Raw genomic sequence first — 19,557 nt, forward strand, 5'->3', positions numbered from 1 at the left:
ATGCTGTTTTTTCTGCCCTGTGCTCCCTCTTCCCACCTCCACCCTACCCCTACTCCCAACCACAATTTCTTTCCTGTTCTTTATGATTGCTAAGGCATCCTCTCTCTCGAGAAGCATTGCCTTTTCTATAGGCCAGAATAAATGCTCTTTCAAATATTCTTAAAGCATTTTAAGCAAAATGCAATTGTTATATTTACATAGCATATTGAAAATACTTCTTTTCTGCTTCTCTCAACTTCACTGTACTGTAATCGCCTTGAGGGTGGATCCTTGATTCTGGAATCACATTTCAGTTTACATTCCTACCATACCACTTATAGCCATTTGACTATAGGGCTTTCAGGTGAGGAGTAAATGTGATACATGCTGTAAAGAATTTGCATAGTGGATGGCACATAATGGAAGTACAGTAAATGTTAGTTAATTATAATAAGGGTAATAAAAATTTCCAGTGCCTGTCACAGTGTCTTGTATAGCTGCTGATAATGCTTCACTGAACTGCAAAGATCCTTTATCATTTAATTCTGCTGCTGCTTTTATCTGTATTCCATTTCTTGTTGCTTAAAAAACTTCCATATCATTTCATTTCATGATCCTGTGAATTAGATAGGGTTTGTTTAATTATGCCCATTTTACTTGTTAAGAGAATTTAAGTCAACCTAAGTTACTTGGCTGCTCTACTTTTTCAGCAGTATTTAAAATGTTTTGCTTTGCTGTGATTGAAACTGGTTGACAACATTTTATTCTGTCTTAGATCATGCTTACTTGTTTGTTAAATCTTAACTATGGTAGAGACTGTTTAGTGGAAGCCATTGCAATAATGTAAGCCAAAGACATTAGCGGCCTGAACAAGGGCATTGTCAGTGTGAGAGAGAAATGAATGCATTCTAGATATCTTAAGGAGAAAATTTATGGAATTTGATGGTTGATTGGTTATGGTGTTGTGGGAGGTGAGAAGTTGAGTTTTAAGGGAGAAGAATCAAGGATGAATCCCAGGATACTGGCTTAATTAAACAGCTGGGTGAATGATGGTTACTTCTTACTGAGATAGCAAATAGAAGGAAGGGCTGGTTTGGGGAAAGGTGATAGTTCACTTTTAAGACTTTTTAGATAGTTGAATTTCAGGTGCCTGTGAAAGAGTATATCTGTCATGCAGTTGGATATGTGGGGCTAAAGCTTAGGAAAGAGCAGAGCTTTAAATATATATCTGGTAGTCGATCAGCATATACAATTGAGTTGCAGCCATGAGAACAGGTAAGATAGATCAGAGAGAGAATACACTGCATAGTGTGAGAAAAGAGAGCCTAAGTCAAAACCTTGAGATACATCACTATTTTTTATGGTGGTTGAAGAAAGTCTCACAAAGAGGAAAGACATGGAGGAGGAAAAAACAAAACAATAGGGAATAAGAATCCAGGAGCTTGTAATGTTACAGAAACAGAGGGAAGAAGATGTTTCCAGAAGGGGAGGGTGTGGTCAGCTCTGTCAAATGGCCTTTACTTTCATCAAAAAGAATTTTTTTTCCCCTGAATTCCCATGTAATATTTGTTTTAACAAATGTGGCATTAAAATTCCTATTTTAAGTTGTTAACAAGAGAATATTCCTACATAGTGTTTCCACTAAGCTTTTCAAGATAGTTATAATAATTCCATAATTCTGAGTGTTACCTACAAGTTAAATAAAGGAGATTAATATCGATAGGTGGGAAGATGAGTAGAATTATGTTAGCAACTAACTTTCTTTCCTGAGGAAGAGTGCTGTAATTATCTACTAATATCTATCATCATTAAGCCTGTACTACTAAAGGTGGTTCTTGATTGAAACTATAGAATTTAATCTAATTAATAAAACATTGGGTCCACCTCAGTCTCAAAATTTTTTCTAAGTGGCAAGTAACTTTGAAGACTCTTAGAAAATTGCAAAGTTAGGAAGAAGCCCCCCTGTCTTCTATTTTGAGGAGGAATGAATAAGAGTGTTCTTAATTGATCAGCTAACCAAGCAAATTATAGTACTTTTTATAAAACTGTATTTGTTCTATAAAGTGTTAGATATCTTGAATACACTGGGTTTGAAGTGATTTATGATGCTTAAAAATTCAAGTGTTAGGAGTAATAATAACATATATTACGGATTATGATAAAGAATAACAAGGGGAGGTACTTGAAAAACGTGACCCAGGAGGCTTCTCTGAGGAGCTGGAATTTAAGCTGAAAGCTGAAGAATGAGTGTGTGTTCCTGAAAGACTTCCTGTTAACAGCAAGCTCAAAGCCCTTTCAATAGGAGAGTTTTACATTGAGCAAAGACTATAGTGAATACTCAGATAGGAGGTAAGTGGATTCAGTTGAGGCTGGAGAGGTAGGCAAACACCAGATAACATAATAGTCATTTAATTAAAAATATATTTAGATTTTATTCTAAGTGCAAAGGGAAGCATTTTAGTGTGTAAGTGCTTTGTGGCTGGATGCAAGAGTGGAAATAGGGACAATTTGAAAATACGTATTTGCAATACACTAATTTCTCTGGAAGCAGGAAGCAGATTCAGATTTCTATTAAAATAATTTGTTTATCTAACCATGAAGGATGGAAGCTAAGAACTTTCGCTTTTAGTTTGGTCATGTTTTTTGTAGTTTATGAAATCAATTTATAAATAAAAGTGCAAAATATTTTTATTATTTTGTATAGCACTGATGTATTTCATTTTATGTACCTCAAATAAATTGCTCTCTGGAATAAAAAATGAGTGGAAATAAACTAGTTAGACGGCTAGTTAGGTGGAAGATAATGGAGGCATTAATATTTTGAGATTGATTCAAAGAGAATGGGTTTCAGCTTACTGTAATTAATATCTTGAGGTGTGTTTCTATGAAAAAGGTCAACGTGCATGCAATGAAGACTTAAGTGTGTAGCATTTCATTAAATGACTTATGGCTTTATATGTACTTTGTTTTATTGTGGACTTTAACATATATACATAACAGTGATCACTTTCAAAATATGATTTCACAAGTTATTAGAAAATTTCAAAGAATGTCATGGGTCACAGTTCTACAACTTCAGCTATTTCCATTATTGTAAAATATAACATACATACAGAAAGCTGTCAACTCTTAATATACAGCTCAACAAGCAGATATATAGGTAGTTTCAAAAATTGTTGTGGGTTACACTACCACAGTTTCAGTCCTTTCCTTACTATGCAATAAAGAGTATATACAGAAAGGTGAAGACCTTCAAGGCACAATTCAATGAGCTGCTATAGAACAAATCCCAAAGGATGCTACAGGCTTCATTTCTCCAAGTCATTTACCTCCTTCTAGCCATTCCAATACCCCAGCATCATGTACATATATATGTAAACTTATATAAAGTTTATAAGGTGGTATTATTATCATCTCCATTTTACAGTTGAAAAAAACTGAAGCTCAGAGAAGTTGAGTAACTTTTACAAGGTTACACCGAGAGTGGTAGAACCAATATTTAACCTAAGCATTTGAACTCCAGAGTCTAACCTCTTAGCCACTGCACTACATAACTGCAGGAAACTCTTAAAAATTGAAGTTCTTTGCACTTTTGCTTTCTAAAATCATCCTGAATACACATAAAAATGAAAAACAAATATATAGTTGTAAAAACAAAACCAGATACATTTTCCTACAATAAAAACATGAATGTACAATGAAATCCTATGCAAGTGGATGATGGCAAGATTACTGCTTTCAGAGTCAATTAATCTGTCCCAAATTGTTTGTTCTTATGTATTATAAATTAGTAAGTTTTAAAGACATGTTTGCTCTTTTGTGGAAGTAAATAGTTTAAATTATTTTTGAAAGTGGAGTTTATGACTTAACCTAATTGTGTGTCCACATAATTTCAGTAAGTGAAAGCTCCTTAAACAAAGTGAACCATTTAGGATTTACTTTTTCTTTTCCTTTCTCTTATTTTTTTTAATACAGTTTTATCGAGAGTTATTCACACACCCATAGTCATCCAGAGTGTACAACCAACTATTCACAGCAGCATCATATAGCTGAGCATTCATCACCAGAATCAACCTCTGAACATTTTTCTTATTTAAAAATAAAAATAAAAAAGAACACCCCAAACACTCCATCCCCCCCATGCCACCTCATTCTTCTTTAAGTTTTTGTCCCCATTTCTCTATTCGTCTGTCCATACAATAGACAAAGGGAGTGCAAGCCATGAGGTCTTCACAATCACATGGTCACACCATGCAAACCACATAACTATGCATTTGTCCTCAAGAATCAAGGCTACTGGGTTGCAGTTCGACAGCCTCAAGCATTTCCCTCTAGCCATTCCAACACACCAAAACCCAGAAAGGGACATCTGTTTAGTGCACAAGAATGCCCTCCAGAGTGACCTCTTGACTCCACTTGAAATCTCTTAGCCACTGAAACCCTGCTCTGCTTCACTTCACCTCCCCCCTTTGGTCAAGAAGATTTTCTAAATCCCATGATGCCGTGTCCACGTTCATCCCCAGGAGTCATGTCCCACATTATGGCAGCCATTCTTACTGGTGTGAGATGATTGCTCATTGTGGTCTTGATTTGCATCTCCCTAATAGCTAGTGAAGATGAACATTTTTTCATGTGTTTTTTAGCCATTTGAAATGTCTTTTCATATCTTTTACTCATTTTATGATTGGGCTGTTAGTACTATTGTCATTGAGTTGTAGGATTTCTTTATATGTGCAAGATATCAGTCTCTTATTAGATACATGGTTTCCAAATATTTTCTCCCATTGTGTTGGCTTCCTCTTCACCTTTTTGGCAAATTCCTTTGAAGTACAAAAGCTTTTAATTTTGAGGAGTTGCCATTTATCTATTTTTTCTTTCTTTGCTTGTGTTTTGGGTGTAAAGTCTAAGAAGCTACCTCCTGTTACTAGGTCTTGAAGATGTTTCCCTACATTATCTTCTAGGAGTTAATTTTTGTATAGGGTGTGAGGTGGGGGTCCTCTTTCATTCTTTTGGATATGGGTATTGAATTCTCTGAGCCCTATTTGTTGAAGAGACTGTTCTGTCCCAGTTCAGGGAATTTTGGAGTCTTATCAAAAATCAGTCAACCATAGATCTGGAGGTCTTATTTCCGAAATCTCAATTCGATTCCATTGATCAATATGTCTGTCTTTGTGCCAATACCATGCTGTTTTGACTACTGTGGCTTTCTAGTAGGCTTCAAAGTCAGGAAGTGTGAGTCCTCCCACTTTTCTTTCTTTAGAATGTTTTTAGCAATTCGAAGCCCCTTTCCCTTCCAAATAAATTTGAAACCTAGCTGTTCCAAGTCTGCAAAGTAGGTTGGTGGAATTTTATTGAGATTGCATTGAATTTGTAGATCAGTTTGGGTAGGATTAACCTCTTAACAACATTTAGCTTTCCTATCCATGAACACGGAATATCATTCCATCTCGTTGGACCCTGTTTATTTGTTTTAGTAAAGTTATATAATTTTCTATGTAGAGGTTTTTTTACATGCTTGGTTCAGTTTATTCCTAGGTACTTGATTTTTTTAGTTGCTATTGATAATGGAATCTTCTTCTTGAGCATCTCTTCAATTAGGTCATTTCTAGTGTATAGGAACATTACTGACTTACGTGCATTAATCTTGTATCCTGCCACTTTGCTAAATTTGTTTATTAGCTCAAGTAGCTGTGTTGTCGATTTCTCAGGGTTTTCCAGATATAAGAGCATATTATCTGCAAATAATGACAGTTTTACTTCTTCCTTTCCAATTTGGATGCCTTTTATTTCTTTGTCTTGCCGATTTGCTCTGGCTAGTATTTCTAGTACAATGTTGAATAATAGTGGTGACAGTGGGCATCCTTGTCTCATTCCTGATCTTTGGGAAGGCTTTCAGTCTCTCACCATTGAGTTCTATGCTGGCTGTGGGTTTTTTTGTAAATGCCCTTTATCATATTGAGGAAGTTTCCTTCATTTCCTGCCTTGTGAAATGTTTTTATCTATTGAGATGATCATTTGGTCTCTTTTGATTTGTTAATGTGTTGTATTACATTGATTTTCTTATGTTGAGCCACCCTTGCATGCCTGGGACGAACCCCAGTTGGTCATGGTGTATGATTTTTTTTTTTAATGTGTCTTTGGATTCGATCAGCAAGAATTTTGTTGAGAATTTCTGCATCTATATTCATTATGGAGATTGGCCTCTTAGTTTTCCTTTCTTGTAGCATCTTTATCTGGTTTTGATAATAGAGTGATGTTGGCTTCATAAAATGAGTTAGATAGTGTTCCATTTTCTTCGATTTTTTTGAAAGAGTTTAAGTAGGAATGGTGTCAGTTCTTTTTGGAAAGTTTGGTAGAATTCCTCTGTGAAGCCATCTGGCCCTGGGCTTTTATATGTAGGAACCTTTTTGATAACTGATTGGATCTCTTTGCTTGTGATTGGTTGGTTGAGGTCTTCTGTTTCTTCTCTGGTCAGTCTAAGTTGTTCATGCATTTCCAGGAAATTATCCATTTTTGAAATTCTCTAGTTTGTTGGTGTGTAGTTGTTCATAGTATCCTCTTATGATTTTTAAAAAAATTTTCTCAGGATCTGCAGTAATGTCCCCCCTGTCATTTCTGATTTTGTTTATTTAGGTTTTCTCTCTTTTTGACTTTGTCAGTCTAGCTAAGGGTTTGTCAATTTTGTTGGTCTTCTCAAACAACCAACTTTTGGTTTCATTTATTCTCTACATTGTTTTTTTGTTCCCCATATCAAAACAAGTTAATACTTGTTATTTCTTTTCTTCCACTTGCTTTAGGATTAGTTTGCTGATCATTTTTTAGCAACTTCAGTTGTTCCATTAGTTCTTTGATTTTAGTTCTTTCTTCCTTTTTAATGTGTGCATTTAGAGGTATAAATTTACCCCCACTGTCACCTTCACTGCATCCCGTAAGTTTTGATATGTTGTGTTCTCGTTTTCATTCATCTCTAGATATTTAGCAATTTCTCTTGTAATTTCTTCTTTGACCTGCTGATTGTTTACGAGTGTGTATGTTTGTGAATGTTCTAGATCTTTGATGGTAATTGAATTCTAGTTGCATTCCATTGTGGTCAGAGAATGTGCTTTGAATAATTTCAGTCTTTTTAAATTTATGGAGCCTTGTTTTATGCCCCAGTGTATGATCTATCTTGGAGAATGTTCCGTGAGCACTAGGGAAGAATGTATATTCTGGTAATTTGGGATGTAATGCTCAAAATATGTCTGTCAAGTCTGATTTGTCCGTCACGTTGTTTAGGATTTCAGTTTCCTTATTGGTCTTCTGTCTGGTTGATCTATGTATAGAAGAGAGTGTTTTATTGAAGTCTCCCACAATTATTGTGGAAACATCTATTGCTTCTTTCAGTTTTGCCAGTGTTTGTCTCATGTACCTTGGCACACCCTGATTGGGTTCACAAACATTCATGATTGTTATTTCTTCTCGGTGAATTGTCCCTTTTATTAGTATATGGTATCCTTCCTTGTCTCTTATGACATCTTTGCATTTAAAGTCTATTTTATCTGAAATCAGTATTGCAATACCTGTTTTCTTTTGGCTGCAGCTTGCATGGAATATTTTTTTTCCCATCCTTTCACTTTTAATTTCTTTGTGTTGCTGTGTCTAAGATGAGTCTCTTGTAAACAACATATTGATGGTTCATAATTTTTAATCCTTTCTGCCAATCTTTATCTTTTAATTGGGGAGTTTAATCTACTCACATTCAATATTATGGTATACTGTGAAGGCAGTTCTTGAATCAGCCATCTTATCCTTTGCTTTTTATTTGTCAGATCTATTCCCCTCCCCCCCCATTTCCCTTAAGGTACCTTTTTAATACTCTTTAGTTCTGTGCCCTTCTCCAGACCTCCAGCCCTCTCTCTCCTTTTTTTTTTTTTTTTCCGCAGCTGGTAGAGCTCCCTTTAGTATTTCTTGTAGGGCAGGTCTCTTGTTAACAGATTCTTTCAGCATTTGTTTGACTGGGAAGATTTTAAGCTTTCATTCAGTTTTGAAGGACAGCTTTGGTGGATACAGAATTCTTGGCTGGCAATTTTTCTCTTTCAGAATTTTAAATGTTTCAAACCACTGCCTTCTGGCTTCCATGGTGCCCACTGAGTAGTCAGTACTTAGTCTTATGTTATTTCCCTTGTATGTGGTGAATTGCTTCTTCCTTACTGCTTTCTGAACTTTCTCCTTTTCCTCGGCATTTGACAATCTGATCAGAATATGTCTCGGAGTGGTTTTATTTCAATTGATTCTATTTGGAGTTTGTTGGGCATCTTTGATTTGCGTATTTATGTCGTTTAGAATGGTTGAGAAGTTTTCCCTAATAAAGTCTTTGAATACTGTTTGTAGCCCTTTACTCTTCCCCTTCTGGAACACCAGTGATTCTTATATTTGTGTGCTTCATGTTGTCCATCATTTCCCTGAGAGCATTTCAAATTTTTTGATATTTTTCACCTTTTTTTTTTGTGCTTTCACTTTTCATTACCATGCTTTCGAGTTTGCCAATTTATTTCTCTTCCCTTACAAATTTGTTGTTATGTGCCTCAAGAATATTTTTAATTTGATCAGCAGTATCTTTTATTTCCATAAGATCTGCTATTTTTAATTTACTCTTGCAAATTCTTCTTTATGCTCTTCTAGTATGTTCTTCATGTCCTTTATATCCTGAGCCATGATGTTGATGTTTGTGAGTACTTCTTTGATTAATTGCTCCAAGTTCTGTGTCTCCTCTGGCTTTTTAATTTGGATGTTTGGGTTATCCATATCTTCTGGTTTCTTCATACACTTTATAATTTTCTGTTGTTTTTGGCCTCTTGGCATTTGCTTATTGTGATAGTGTTCTTTTAGGAAATGCATGATTATTTGAACATTTATCTGTAATTTGGCAGAGTGCCAGCTTGGTGGAGTGCACTTTCCCTGACCTACCAGCAGGTGGCGCTCCTGAGACAACACTTATGCTCAAGCCAGTTCTCCCCAGCTTCGTCTGTACACTGAGTGGGGGTCCAAACCATGTGGAGGTCCGATCAGTGCACGAGTTTTCCACATGCACCGGCGACTGCCAGCCCTGTGGTGAGGGGTGTGCCCTGTGCAGTTTGGCAGGGAATTCGCTCTAGGACACAGTGGCCCCGGCTGTTCCTGGGCTGTGGGTGGAGTACTCTGGGGCTGCAGAACTGTGTCTCACCTTCCAGCTCAATTACCCCGTAGTCCCTCTCTGCCATGGGCCCACGAGTCCCTGGGATTGGGGGAGACCTCCTGGCACTTCAGTTCAGCACCCCTGTCTCTAAGCTGTACACACTGAGGGCTTCCATGGAGGAAGATTGGATGCTGTTACAAGCCCGCCGAATCCCGAATTCTCTCAAGGAAGCTCTTGGCCGCAGGGCTATGAAGGGTTGTCTCCCAGCCAGGTGGAAAGATAGCTGTGTGAGGCATGGAAAGCTGCCCTTTCTGCGTTTTTCTGCCTGCTGCAACCTCTAGTTCCTAGCACGTGGGCTCTTGGCTGCTGGTCTGTGAAGGGTTATCACCCATGCCAGGTAGTGAGGAGGGTGTCCGGGTAGTGGGAGGCTACTCCCCACCATGCTGTCTGCTGGCCCCCGCTGTCCGTTCCCCGGCGGCGTTCTAGGCTGAACACTCACCTGTCTTGAACACAGTTTCTTTTGGTTTCTCCAAGAACACACTCATACATGTACTTTAAAGTGATGTTAAAAATTAATTATTTCAAAGGAGGATTGTTAACATGGAACATGGCAAAAGGTAATAGAAGAAATGCTATTTAAAATTTACTCATTGGGTATAAAAAAAGGAATAACTTTCCGTGAAGGAAGGAGAGTGAGACATTTAGAGCTGGTTTTCAACTTTATCAGTAGAGACTTGAGACTATATTGAAATTTATTATGTTAGAAAACTCTGTCATTGTTTTATAACATCACTGTTACACAAAGCATATATTTTAGAGCTGATTTGAAAACTAATGCAGAGCTTCAGAATCTGTCAGATTAGTTTTAATATTACAGTCAGAGAAGATGAAAACAAGAACATCATTAGAAGGTAACAATCAAGAATCCCTTACTGTGTTGACTTAATTATTGGTTTTGAGAGTATTGTTGAGTGCTACTTTTTGTGTATTAATTTGGATACTATGGTTAGTGTGTAAGGGACTACATAATGCTTCTCACATTCTGGGTTAAGATCAGGAAAATGTTTTCTTGAACTAGAGACAATTAAAAGTAGATGATATAACTGTTTACAATAGTATCCCATTCTAAGATATGATTTATAAATGTGCTTTGTTTAAGGGACTAGGTATGTGTCAGATCAAATTAGGAAGATCAAAATATTGCTGAAGATCAATATGTGTGAGTAAGTCATTCTTAGGAAGAATGACTAGGACATAAGCTGATATAAAAGAAAAACTGCACAAGATTACAACACTGGACAATTGGTCAGTGTTTAGCATAGTACGAGAGGTAGCAACAGAGGGATGCTATTTGGTGATTACTAGAATGGCACTTTATTATTGAGTTTGATAAATAAGGCTTCCTCATCTCTAGATCAACTATATCAAAATACCATTCAATTTTTTCAACGTAGTTTATTGATACATCATTCAGTTTTCAGGGCTGTTGCATACTTAGACTGTGTGACTGTAGCTCCTGAAATTACACAGTGCTTTGGCTCTGTCCAGATATGTTGATACTGGAAGGGGAATCTCATTGATGGTGACATCTGATTGATTAATTAATTTGGTGAATTTGGTTGGTGTAATTCAGTCTTTGAGTCTTATCTTCTTTAGCTTTGTCTAGGTTGAATTTTTGGACTGAAACACCAAGGACCCATTCCTAACTGGTTCCCCACCCATGAAGGTACTACTTTCCTATGAGATCCTTTTTTAGGCAGTTAATTGGTATTTATTTTGACACTTTTAATTGAATACTGATTACTCTGTAATGCTATCTATCTTAGTTATCTTTTGCTGTATAACAAATTATCCCAAAACTTAGTGGCTGAAAACAACGAACATTTATTATCTCATATACTCTGTGATTCAGGAAATTTGGAACAGCTTAGCTGGATGGTTTTGGATCAGATTCTGTCTCACAATCAAGGTGTCAGCCTTAACTGCAGTCATTTCAGGGCTCAACTGATCAGATCTACTTCCAGCTCACTCATGTGATTCTCAGTAGGCCTTAGAACACCTGTTTCCAAGTTAATCACATGATTTTTGGCATACTTTATGTCTGTTGATAAACTGATGTCTCTGGCCAACAGCTCTTGCCACATGAGCTTCTCCGTAAAGCTGCTCACGACATAGCAGCTTGCTTTGCCCCAAAAAAGGAATCATAGAGAGGGAGTGCACATCAGGGAGACTCCCCCAAGATGGAAGCCACAGTTTTAGAAATGACCTTGCATTAACCTTTGCCTAATTCTTTTCCTTAGAAGTGAACACTAAATGCCGCCCTCATACAGGCGGGAGGGAATTACACAGTGTGTGAATACCAAGAGGTGGGGATTACTGGGGACCATCTTAGAGGCTGCCCACCACAGTATGCTTTAATCAGATGGTTTAAAACTTTTTCTTGTTGTTTTAGAGTGTTTTTTTTTTTTTCAAAGGAAATGTAAAATAGATAAATGGGGAGCTTTTTTGTTTAAAGCAGGTGTTGTAGGTAACTAGAGTCACCCTGCTTAGCATCCCTTTCCCTTTAGCGTTTCAGAACAGTTTGAATATTAGTGTCTTAACTATTGAAATGTCAAGAACATGATATATACTGTTTTTCTCATATTTTTACCTTAGAATTTGCCAGCAGTTGCAGTTCTAAAACTCTGGCTGTAAAAGGCAGGCTTTGGGACATGGAAAACAATTTGTGTGAATGTTTCTGGCAAGTTTTGTAATGCTTCCTTTGCTAAAGTAAATCTGATGCAATGGCTGATTTTACAGTATTAGCAGACTTAATTTATGTACTGGTGTGATACTTAGAGTGATTTAAGTAGTAATTACTGCCTAGAATGCTTTAACTATTTCCAAATCATATATGTGTTAAAAAAAAATCATGAGCGTATAATGGTATTTGTAATTTGATGTTAACATGAGCATGGCTTTTAGCTTTTTTCTCTTGTGCTGAAAACTGAGGTTACCAACATCATAAACTTATTTGCTTTATCCTACAATATAAATATGGTTTTCAAAACAATGGTAACCATTAATACAAATAATTAAGTTTCTGAATGAAATTTAGAATTCTTTATTGTTCTTTTAGGTCTTAGACTAGATTCCACTAAAAATATACAGAGTCACCTGAGAATAATCCCATTACTGGGTGATTATATTAATACTTTGGCACATGGTTAGATTCTGAGCACTGCTTTTAAGCACTTTACTTACATTAATTTATTTAATCTTTACAACTGCCTTGTGAAGTAGGTTCTATTGTTATCCCTATTTTACAGATGAATATAGTTTTTGCCATCTTGATTTTAGACTAATTTGGATTAAGAAGAAAATAATATTTTTTTGTGTGCTTGTTTCTTTCTTTATGCATTGGTGTAGGGGGAAGTAGTGGCTAAAACCTAGGGAAAGAAACATTTTGTTTAGGAAATAAGGTAGTGTTTATAAGTTTGAGGACCCTGAGAGCAGTGTAAGTATACTATGGGGCTGAAAAGGGAGATAAGGCATAATAGACTGTCAATGCAATTTTGTGAAATGTATAAATAAAAGACAAACTGCCAATCTCATAATATCTGTTATGTCTGTTTATAACTACTGTGCCCTGTAGAACTTTTCCTGTTGGATGATAGTGAGAGGGATGTCCTAGCTAGGAAAAACCAGATAATGCAAGGTTCTGTACTTCACCTAAGTTTTCTTATCAATTTAAGGAGCAAAAGGAGGGCAGTTTGCTGTGAATAATGTTACTTATATTGACCTTATTTTGGCTAGTTTCATTTTAATCTTTATTTTGAATTTTCTTTTATCTTGTGTTTCATAGAAGTTTTTGAATTACCATTGAGGATAGTAATTCCGGTTAGTTGAGGTTTAGCTGGTTATTTTTAATAAATAAACTTATTAACATCACTTAAGAGAGTCTGTCTGTGTGTATAATATTAAAATTTACTGCACTGTTACAGGATTCCAGGTCCTGGGTTTACCACGAAGAACAACTTTCCACAACCATAATACCTGGCATTAAAATTTTAAATCTTAATTGAAAATTAGAAAATAGTGTATGAGGGATCATCAAAACCAGTTATGATTTAAGTTGCTTCTTTTAAAATATGATGTCCCAAACAGGTGGTGTTAGTGGTGTTTTCATATGTTGAAATTGATTTTATAGAGTAGTTTTTCATTAGTGAAATGTTGATTTTGTTCTTGATTATTAGGTAGTGCTTTTTTGTGGATGAGGATTATAATTATTAGAGTTTGCACAGGATACTTTTGAATTGGCATACCAATCTCTGGAATTTCTTTTTTAAACTATTCTGGTAAAATGCATCTTAGTTAAATTTATGGTATGATAAAACAACAACAAAGCATAACTTTCAAAGCTAGTCTCTGAGTGACCCTTTGGTTCCCTTAAAATATTTTCAAGATATTTAAAATTATTTTACAAATGCATTTAATTTGATTTAAGTTCATAAGACATGAGTGTAAATGAAGAATGCATTTGCTGTACGTTAATATTGGAAATTATTTAATTCTTAATGAAATCTTTTATACTGGTTTATAGCATTAGAGTAAAATATTTTGATATTGCACCTCTACCTATTTTATCTGTACAAACATGTAAGACCTTTGTGCCATATACTTATACGCTATTCAGTGAATACAAGTTAATTACGAATCTTTGTAGATTACCCTTTTTTTGATATTTAGCTCTGTATTGCAATTAGAAATAGAGGTCTATGGAGTGCTCCTGTTTGAATGAATGGCTCATTTAAAAAAACTAAGGCATTTATTGCTATTATACTTTAAAACTCAGATATGTAGAGAAATAGATATAATTTACTCCAGGCAATTTGTATCTTAAATGGGAATCTAGTAAAAATCTTGATATGTGCTGTGAACCTTAACTAAATACAAATATTACCTAATAACAGGGATTGAAATGTAAGGTTTTCATTAGAATCTTATATTCAGTTTATTTTTGTTGAATAAAGATTTTACAGTCCTTTTTATTATATGTACTCTTAAAACAAAGGAAAAGCTGTACACTTTCTTTAATTTGTTTCCATAGAATGAAGAACCATGAAACTATTAATTTCTTAAAGGTAGGGGATGATTGTTTAGCAGCATGATGGTAAAGGAAAGGCTAATACTGAAACATACCTGTATCTTCAGTAGGAACTAGTGTTTGAAGTCTGTAGCAAATTAAAATGAACATGCACTTGATTAATGTGTATTGAGTTAAAAGATAATAGAATTTCTCCATGGGAGGTTGAGGATAAAGTTCTGGTGAATAAGTTTTTTTCTTTTAATTAGAAAATTAGAAATATTTTTTTTTTTTTTTTTTTTTGATGACGTATGCTTTTTTAGATGATTATTTTAAAAGTAATACAGTTTATCAGAAGTATTACTGTTCTGTATTTCTTTGCACAAGTATTTAAATTAAAATCCTTAGTATTGTTTATCACTAGCCTGGCATAGTTTTTTTGTTGTGTGTGGCTGGTTTGTTATAGGCGATAAATGGTCCTTTTAAAGACTTATTAAATGATACATAGGAATTGTGTTGATAATTTTTTTCTGAATTTTTCAGATTGTTACCCAATTGGCAGTGGTGGCCTCTATACCAAAATCTGGTGAATGTAAAGACAGTGGCTAGTTAAGAAATGGCAGATTTTTATCAACTGATTATCCTTGTACTAATATTAAGTACTGATACTGTTGTTTCAGTGAAATGGAGGAATAGTCTCATAGCTAATATTTTTGCATGTTAAAATATAGCTGCCATTATCTTGAAAATTCTAAAATGAAATCATACAAATCATTTACTTTTCCTTGTGTTTCTGATAATGCTGGAAGTTTCTGTTGACATTGTAGTTAGCAGATTGTTTCTGTAATTACTTTGGTGCATGTAAATATAGTTATCTGGTGAATTTACAACCCTTTCCCCTGTAATTCTACATGTAATAAGGATCTCAAATAAAATTAAATAATCTTCTTATTCTAATAGAGAAGAAAAAGCTGGATCACTTACCAGTAACTGGAGTTCTCCTATTGGGTAATCTCCACAGATCCACATTCTTTGAAGTTATTGTGAATACCTCGAGGACCAAGGAACCATTGAAATTTCAGGAAGGTAAGCAAGTGCACTGAAGCATGTCTCTAACATCTCCCAAATCCCTTCCCTCCAACTTTCTTACATATACGTCTGTACTGCATGCCCCCTCAGTTCCGGTGGATGCCCATCAGGAAGATTCTGATGCTGGACAGAAGGGCAAGAGAGGTGGATCTGTGAGGGAAAAGACCCAATAGGATAACTCATGTTACTGGTAAGTAAGCTAGTTCGCAGAAACTTGAGATTTTTTTCTCAAATTTCTTCTTTTTGGAAGAAGTGTGTTTCATTACAAAGAAAGGAATTTGTTTGAGATAGCTTCTTTTTATGTTTAATGTGGATTATGAAATTTATTGTATAGATTATAAGTACCTGAGCTATTAATGTGTTTATGAATAAAAAGTGTGAAATTAATTTTGAAGTATGTTATATAGTTTATACAATAGCTGTTTCTAAAAAAGTATGTGTTCATTGACTTTTGTTGAAGAGCATAATACTAAAGCAGCATAGAGAAGCTATGTGTTAAATTCTTTTATAAATTCCTTTATTTGTTGATGTTGTGTTTATTGAAGTAAATACTTAGACTTTAAAATTTATGCATATGCCAAATTTGGTCAAAATCTTTTTGCACAGTATTGAATGTAAGAATGGTTCTATAGTAATTGGCTGGCACTTCTTAATGACCGAGTTTTCGATGTACCTTTTAACTCTTTTAAAGGTAAAATTGAAAAATGATTTAGGTATGGTAGATAATAATATAATATGTTGCGATTATATTTACTACTTCCTTATTTGGAATAGATGGGCTTATTGATGTGAAAGGGTAGCAGAATTAGTTCAGTCTGAACTCTGGTTCCTCAGGTGCCAGTTAATTTAGTAAGCAGGCATGTAAATGTTAGAATTAGAGTCCCTTGCTTCAAGTTTCTCTCTCACTCATTCTTTATTGTTACCAGGTAACTTTCAAAAAGGGCATTTTTAGCACACAAAGAGCCTTTATTGGTGCCCCACTATAGCTGTTTCATAATATTTTTATTCATTTTGTCAACAGTTAAGTCCTCTCATAATCTAATGCCATCCTGTTTATCCAGCCTTAATTTCTTCAATTTGAAACTTTTTTTTTTTTTTAAGTCTCACCTGGGTAGTTGTCAAATTTATGCTTTAACTTGTGCTTCTCTGTGTTCTTGAACTGCCCTTCTCTCCATTCTACTTTTCTATGCTTTCAGATTAAGGCCAATTCCTACCCCTTCCAGAAATTCTTTTATGCTAAAATCTTTATATCTGTTTCCTGAGTGGGGATTATTACGAGGATGAAGATTGAATTAATTCATGTAATACACTTAGCATAGTGCCTAGCAGCAAATAGTAAAAACTCGTTAGAGTTTATTATTTGAGTGTAAACTGATTTTAAGCATTCTGTGTTTATAGAAATAGCATATCTATGACACAGTTTAGCCCTTAAATACTAGCTCTAAGTTGTGCCTTTGTTTCCTCTTATAAAAAACTCTTAAGCTGGGTTGTGCACTTTCAGAGCAGAGATAGGATTTTATAGTTTTTATCTAATTCAGTTCCTAACATCAGTGACTGAGATTGAAACACCCAGTGAAAAATTAGTTTTTCGTGTAGATGTATGAATATATTTACTTGTTTTTCCATTATATGACAGGTTCATTTGGCACAGTAATTCTGTTTGAATTGAATTTTTTCCTTACAAACAACATGCAACATCCTCTTTTTTTTTTTTTTTTTAATTCAGTTTTATTGAAATATATTCACAAACCATACAGTCATCCATGGTATACAATCAACTGTTCACAGTATGATCATATAGTTATGCGTTCATCACCACAATCTATTTCTGAACATTTTCCTTACATCAGAAAGAATCAGAATAAGAATAAAAAATAAAAGTGAAAAGAGAATACCCAAACCATCCCCCCATCCCACCCTATTTGTCATTTAGTTTTTACTCCCATTTTTCTACTGATTTTTTTTCAATTTTTTAACTTTGTTTATCAAAAAATTAAAAACAAACAGGCAAACAACCCAAAAAAACCCCACAACATTTCAAACAAAGCAATGGATTAAGGAAAACAAATAACCTAAAATAACTACTTTGCTTCCAATATGTTCCTACCATACCCCAAGAAAATTAATAAACCATGTCCAAACAGAGGAGTAAGAAAAACAAATAATCTAAAATAACTACATTGCTTCCAATATGTTCCTACCATACCCCAAGAAAATTAACAACCCCTAAGAAAACAAAGGAATAAGAGAAAAAAAAAACCTAAAATAACTCTGTTGCTTCCAACATGATCTTACTATATCCAAGAAAGTTTACAAACCATAATCATTCCTGAGCATTCCCATAACATTGAGATTACCCTCCATAGTTTATCTGTTCTTATTAGATTATCATTCCCCCTCCACTAATTGGTATCTCTAGGTCCCCTACATTCTACAGTATAAAACATTGTACATTTTTCACAGCATTCACATTAGTGGTAACATACAATATCTCTCTTTTTGTGCCTGGCTTATTTTGCTCAGCATTATGTCTTTTTTTTTTTTTTAAATCTTCATTTTATTGAGATACATTCATATACCACGCAGTCATACAAAACAAATCGTACTTTCGATTGTTCACAGTACCATTACATAGTTGTACATTCATCACCCAAATCAATCCCTGACACCTTCATTAGCACACACACAAGAATAACAAGAATAATAATTAGAGTGAAAAAGAGCAATTGAAGTAAAAAAGAACACTGGGTACCTTTGTCTGTTTGTTTCCTTCCCCTATTTTTCTACTCATCCATCCATAAACTAGACAAAGTGGAGTGTGGTCCTTATGGCTTTCCCAATCCCCTTGTCACCCCTATAAGCTACATTTTTATACAACTGTCTTCGAGATTCATGGGTTCTGGGTTGTAGTTTGATAGTTTCAGGTATCCACCACCAGCTACCCCAATTCTTTAGAACCTAAAAAGGGTTGTCTAAAGTGTGCGTAAGAGTGCCCACCAGAGTGACCTCTCGGCTCCTTTTGGATTCTCTCTGCCACTGAAGCTTATTTCATTTCCTTTCACATCCCCCTTTTGGTCAAGAAGATGTTCTCCGTCCCACGATGCCAGGTCTACATTCCTCCCCGGGAGTCATATTTCACGTTGCCAGGGAGATTCACTCCCCTGGGTGTCTGATCCCACGTAGGGGGGAGGGCAGTGATTTCACCTTTCAAGTTGGCTTAGCTAGAGAGACAGGGCCACATCTGAGCAACAAAGAGGCATTCGGGAGGAGGCTCTTAGGCACAACCATAGGGAGGCCTAGCCTCTCCTTTGCAGCAACCGTCTTCCCAAGGGTAAAACCTGTGGTAGAGGGCTCAACCCATCAAACCACCAGTCCCCTATGTTTGTGGTCATGTTAGCAACCATGGAGGTGGGGTAGGCGAATACCCCTGCATTCTCCACAGGCTCCTCAAGGGGGCACTCAACTTTTTTTTTTCCTTGTTTTTTTTTTTTTTTTTTTTAAACTTTCCCTTCTTTTTTAAATCAACTGTATGAAAAAAAAGTTAAAAAGAAAACAAACATACAATAAAAGAACATTTTAAAGAGACCATAACAAGGGAGTAAGAAAAAGACAACTAACCTAAGATAACTGCTTAACTTCCAACATGTTCCTACTTTACCCCAAGAAAGTTACCTAATATAGCAACATTTCTGTGAACTTGTTCCTACTATATCCATCAGAAATTAACATACCATAGTCATTCCTGGGCATCCCCAGAACGTTAAATAGCTTATCTGTTCTTCTTGGATTATTGTTCCCCCTTCCTTAATTGCTCTCTATTGCTAGTTCCCCTACATTCTACATTATAAGCCATTTGTTTTATATTTTTCAAAGTTCACATTAGTGGTAGCATATAATATTTCTCTTTTTGTGCCTGGCTTATTTCGCTTAGCATTATGTCTTCAAGGTTCATCCATGTTGTCATATGTTTCACGAGATCGTTCCTTCATACTGCCGCGTAGTATTCCATCGTGTGTATATACCACATTTTATTTATCCACTCATCTGTTGAAGGACATTTGGGTTGTTTCCATCTCTTGGCAATTGTGAATAATGCTGCTATGAACATTGGCGTGCAGATATCTGTTCGTGTCACTGCTTTCCGATCTTCTGGGTATATACCGAGAAGTGCAATCGCTGGGTCGAATGGTAACTCTATATCTAGTTTTCTAAGGAACTGCCAGACTGACTTCCAGAGTGGCTGAACCATTATACAGTCCCACCAACAATG

At 35.4% G+C, this 19,557-nt stretch overlaps 1 protein-coding gene across 3 annotated transcripts in view; it reads left to right on the forward strand.

Annotated features, from left to right (window-relative positions):
* The window catches only part of YAF2 (YY1 associated factor 2), a 114,304-nt gene that overhangs the window by 17,738 nt on the left and 77,009 nt on the right, over positions 1-19,557 (forward strand). The window contains exon 3 of one of the 3 annotated variants that reach the window (XM_037846608.1): positions 15,220-15,284. The exons of the other annotated variants lie outside the window; for them this stretch is intronic. Coding sequence (XP_037702536.1) covers positions 15,220-15,284 — 65 coding nt within the window. The remainder of the gene's footprint in view (positions 1-15,219; positions 15,285-19,557) is intronic. 3 annotated transcript variants of the gene reach the window in all.

Source organism: Choloepus didactylus, chromosome 8 (assembly GCF_015220235.1).
Source record: "Choloepus didactylus isolate mChoDid1 chromosome 8, mChoDid1.pri, whole genome shotgun sequence".
NCBI lineage: Eukaryota > Metazoa > Chordata > Mammalia > Pilosa > Megalonychidae > Choloepus > Choloepus didactylus.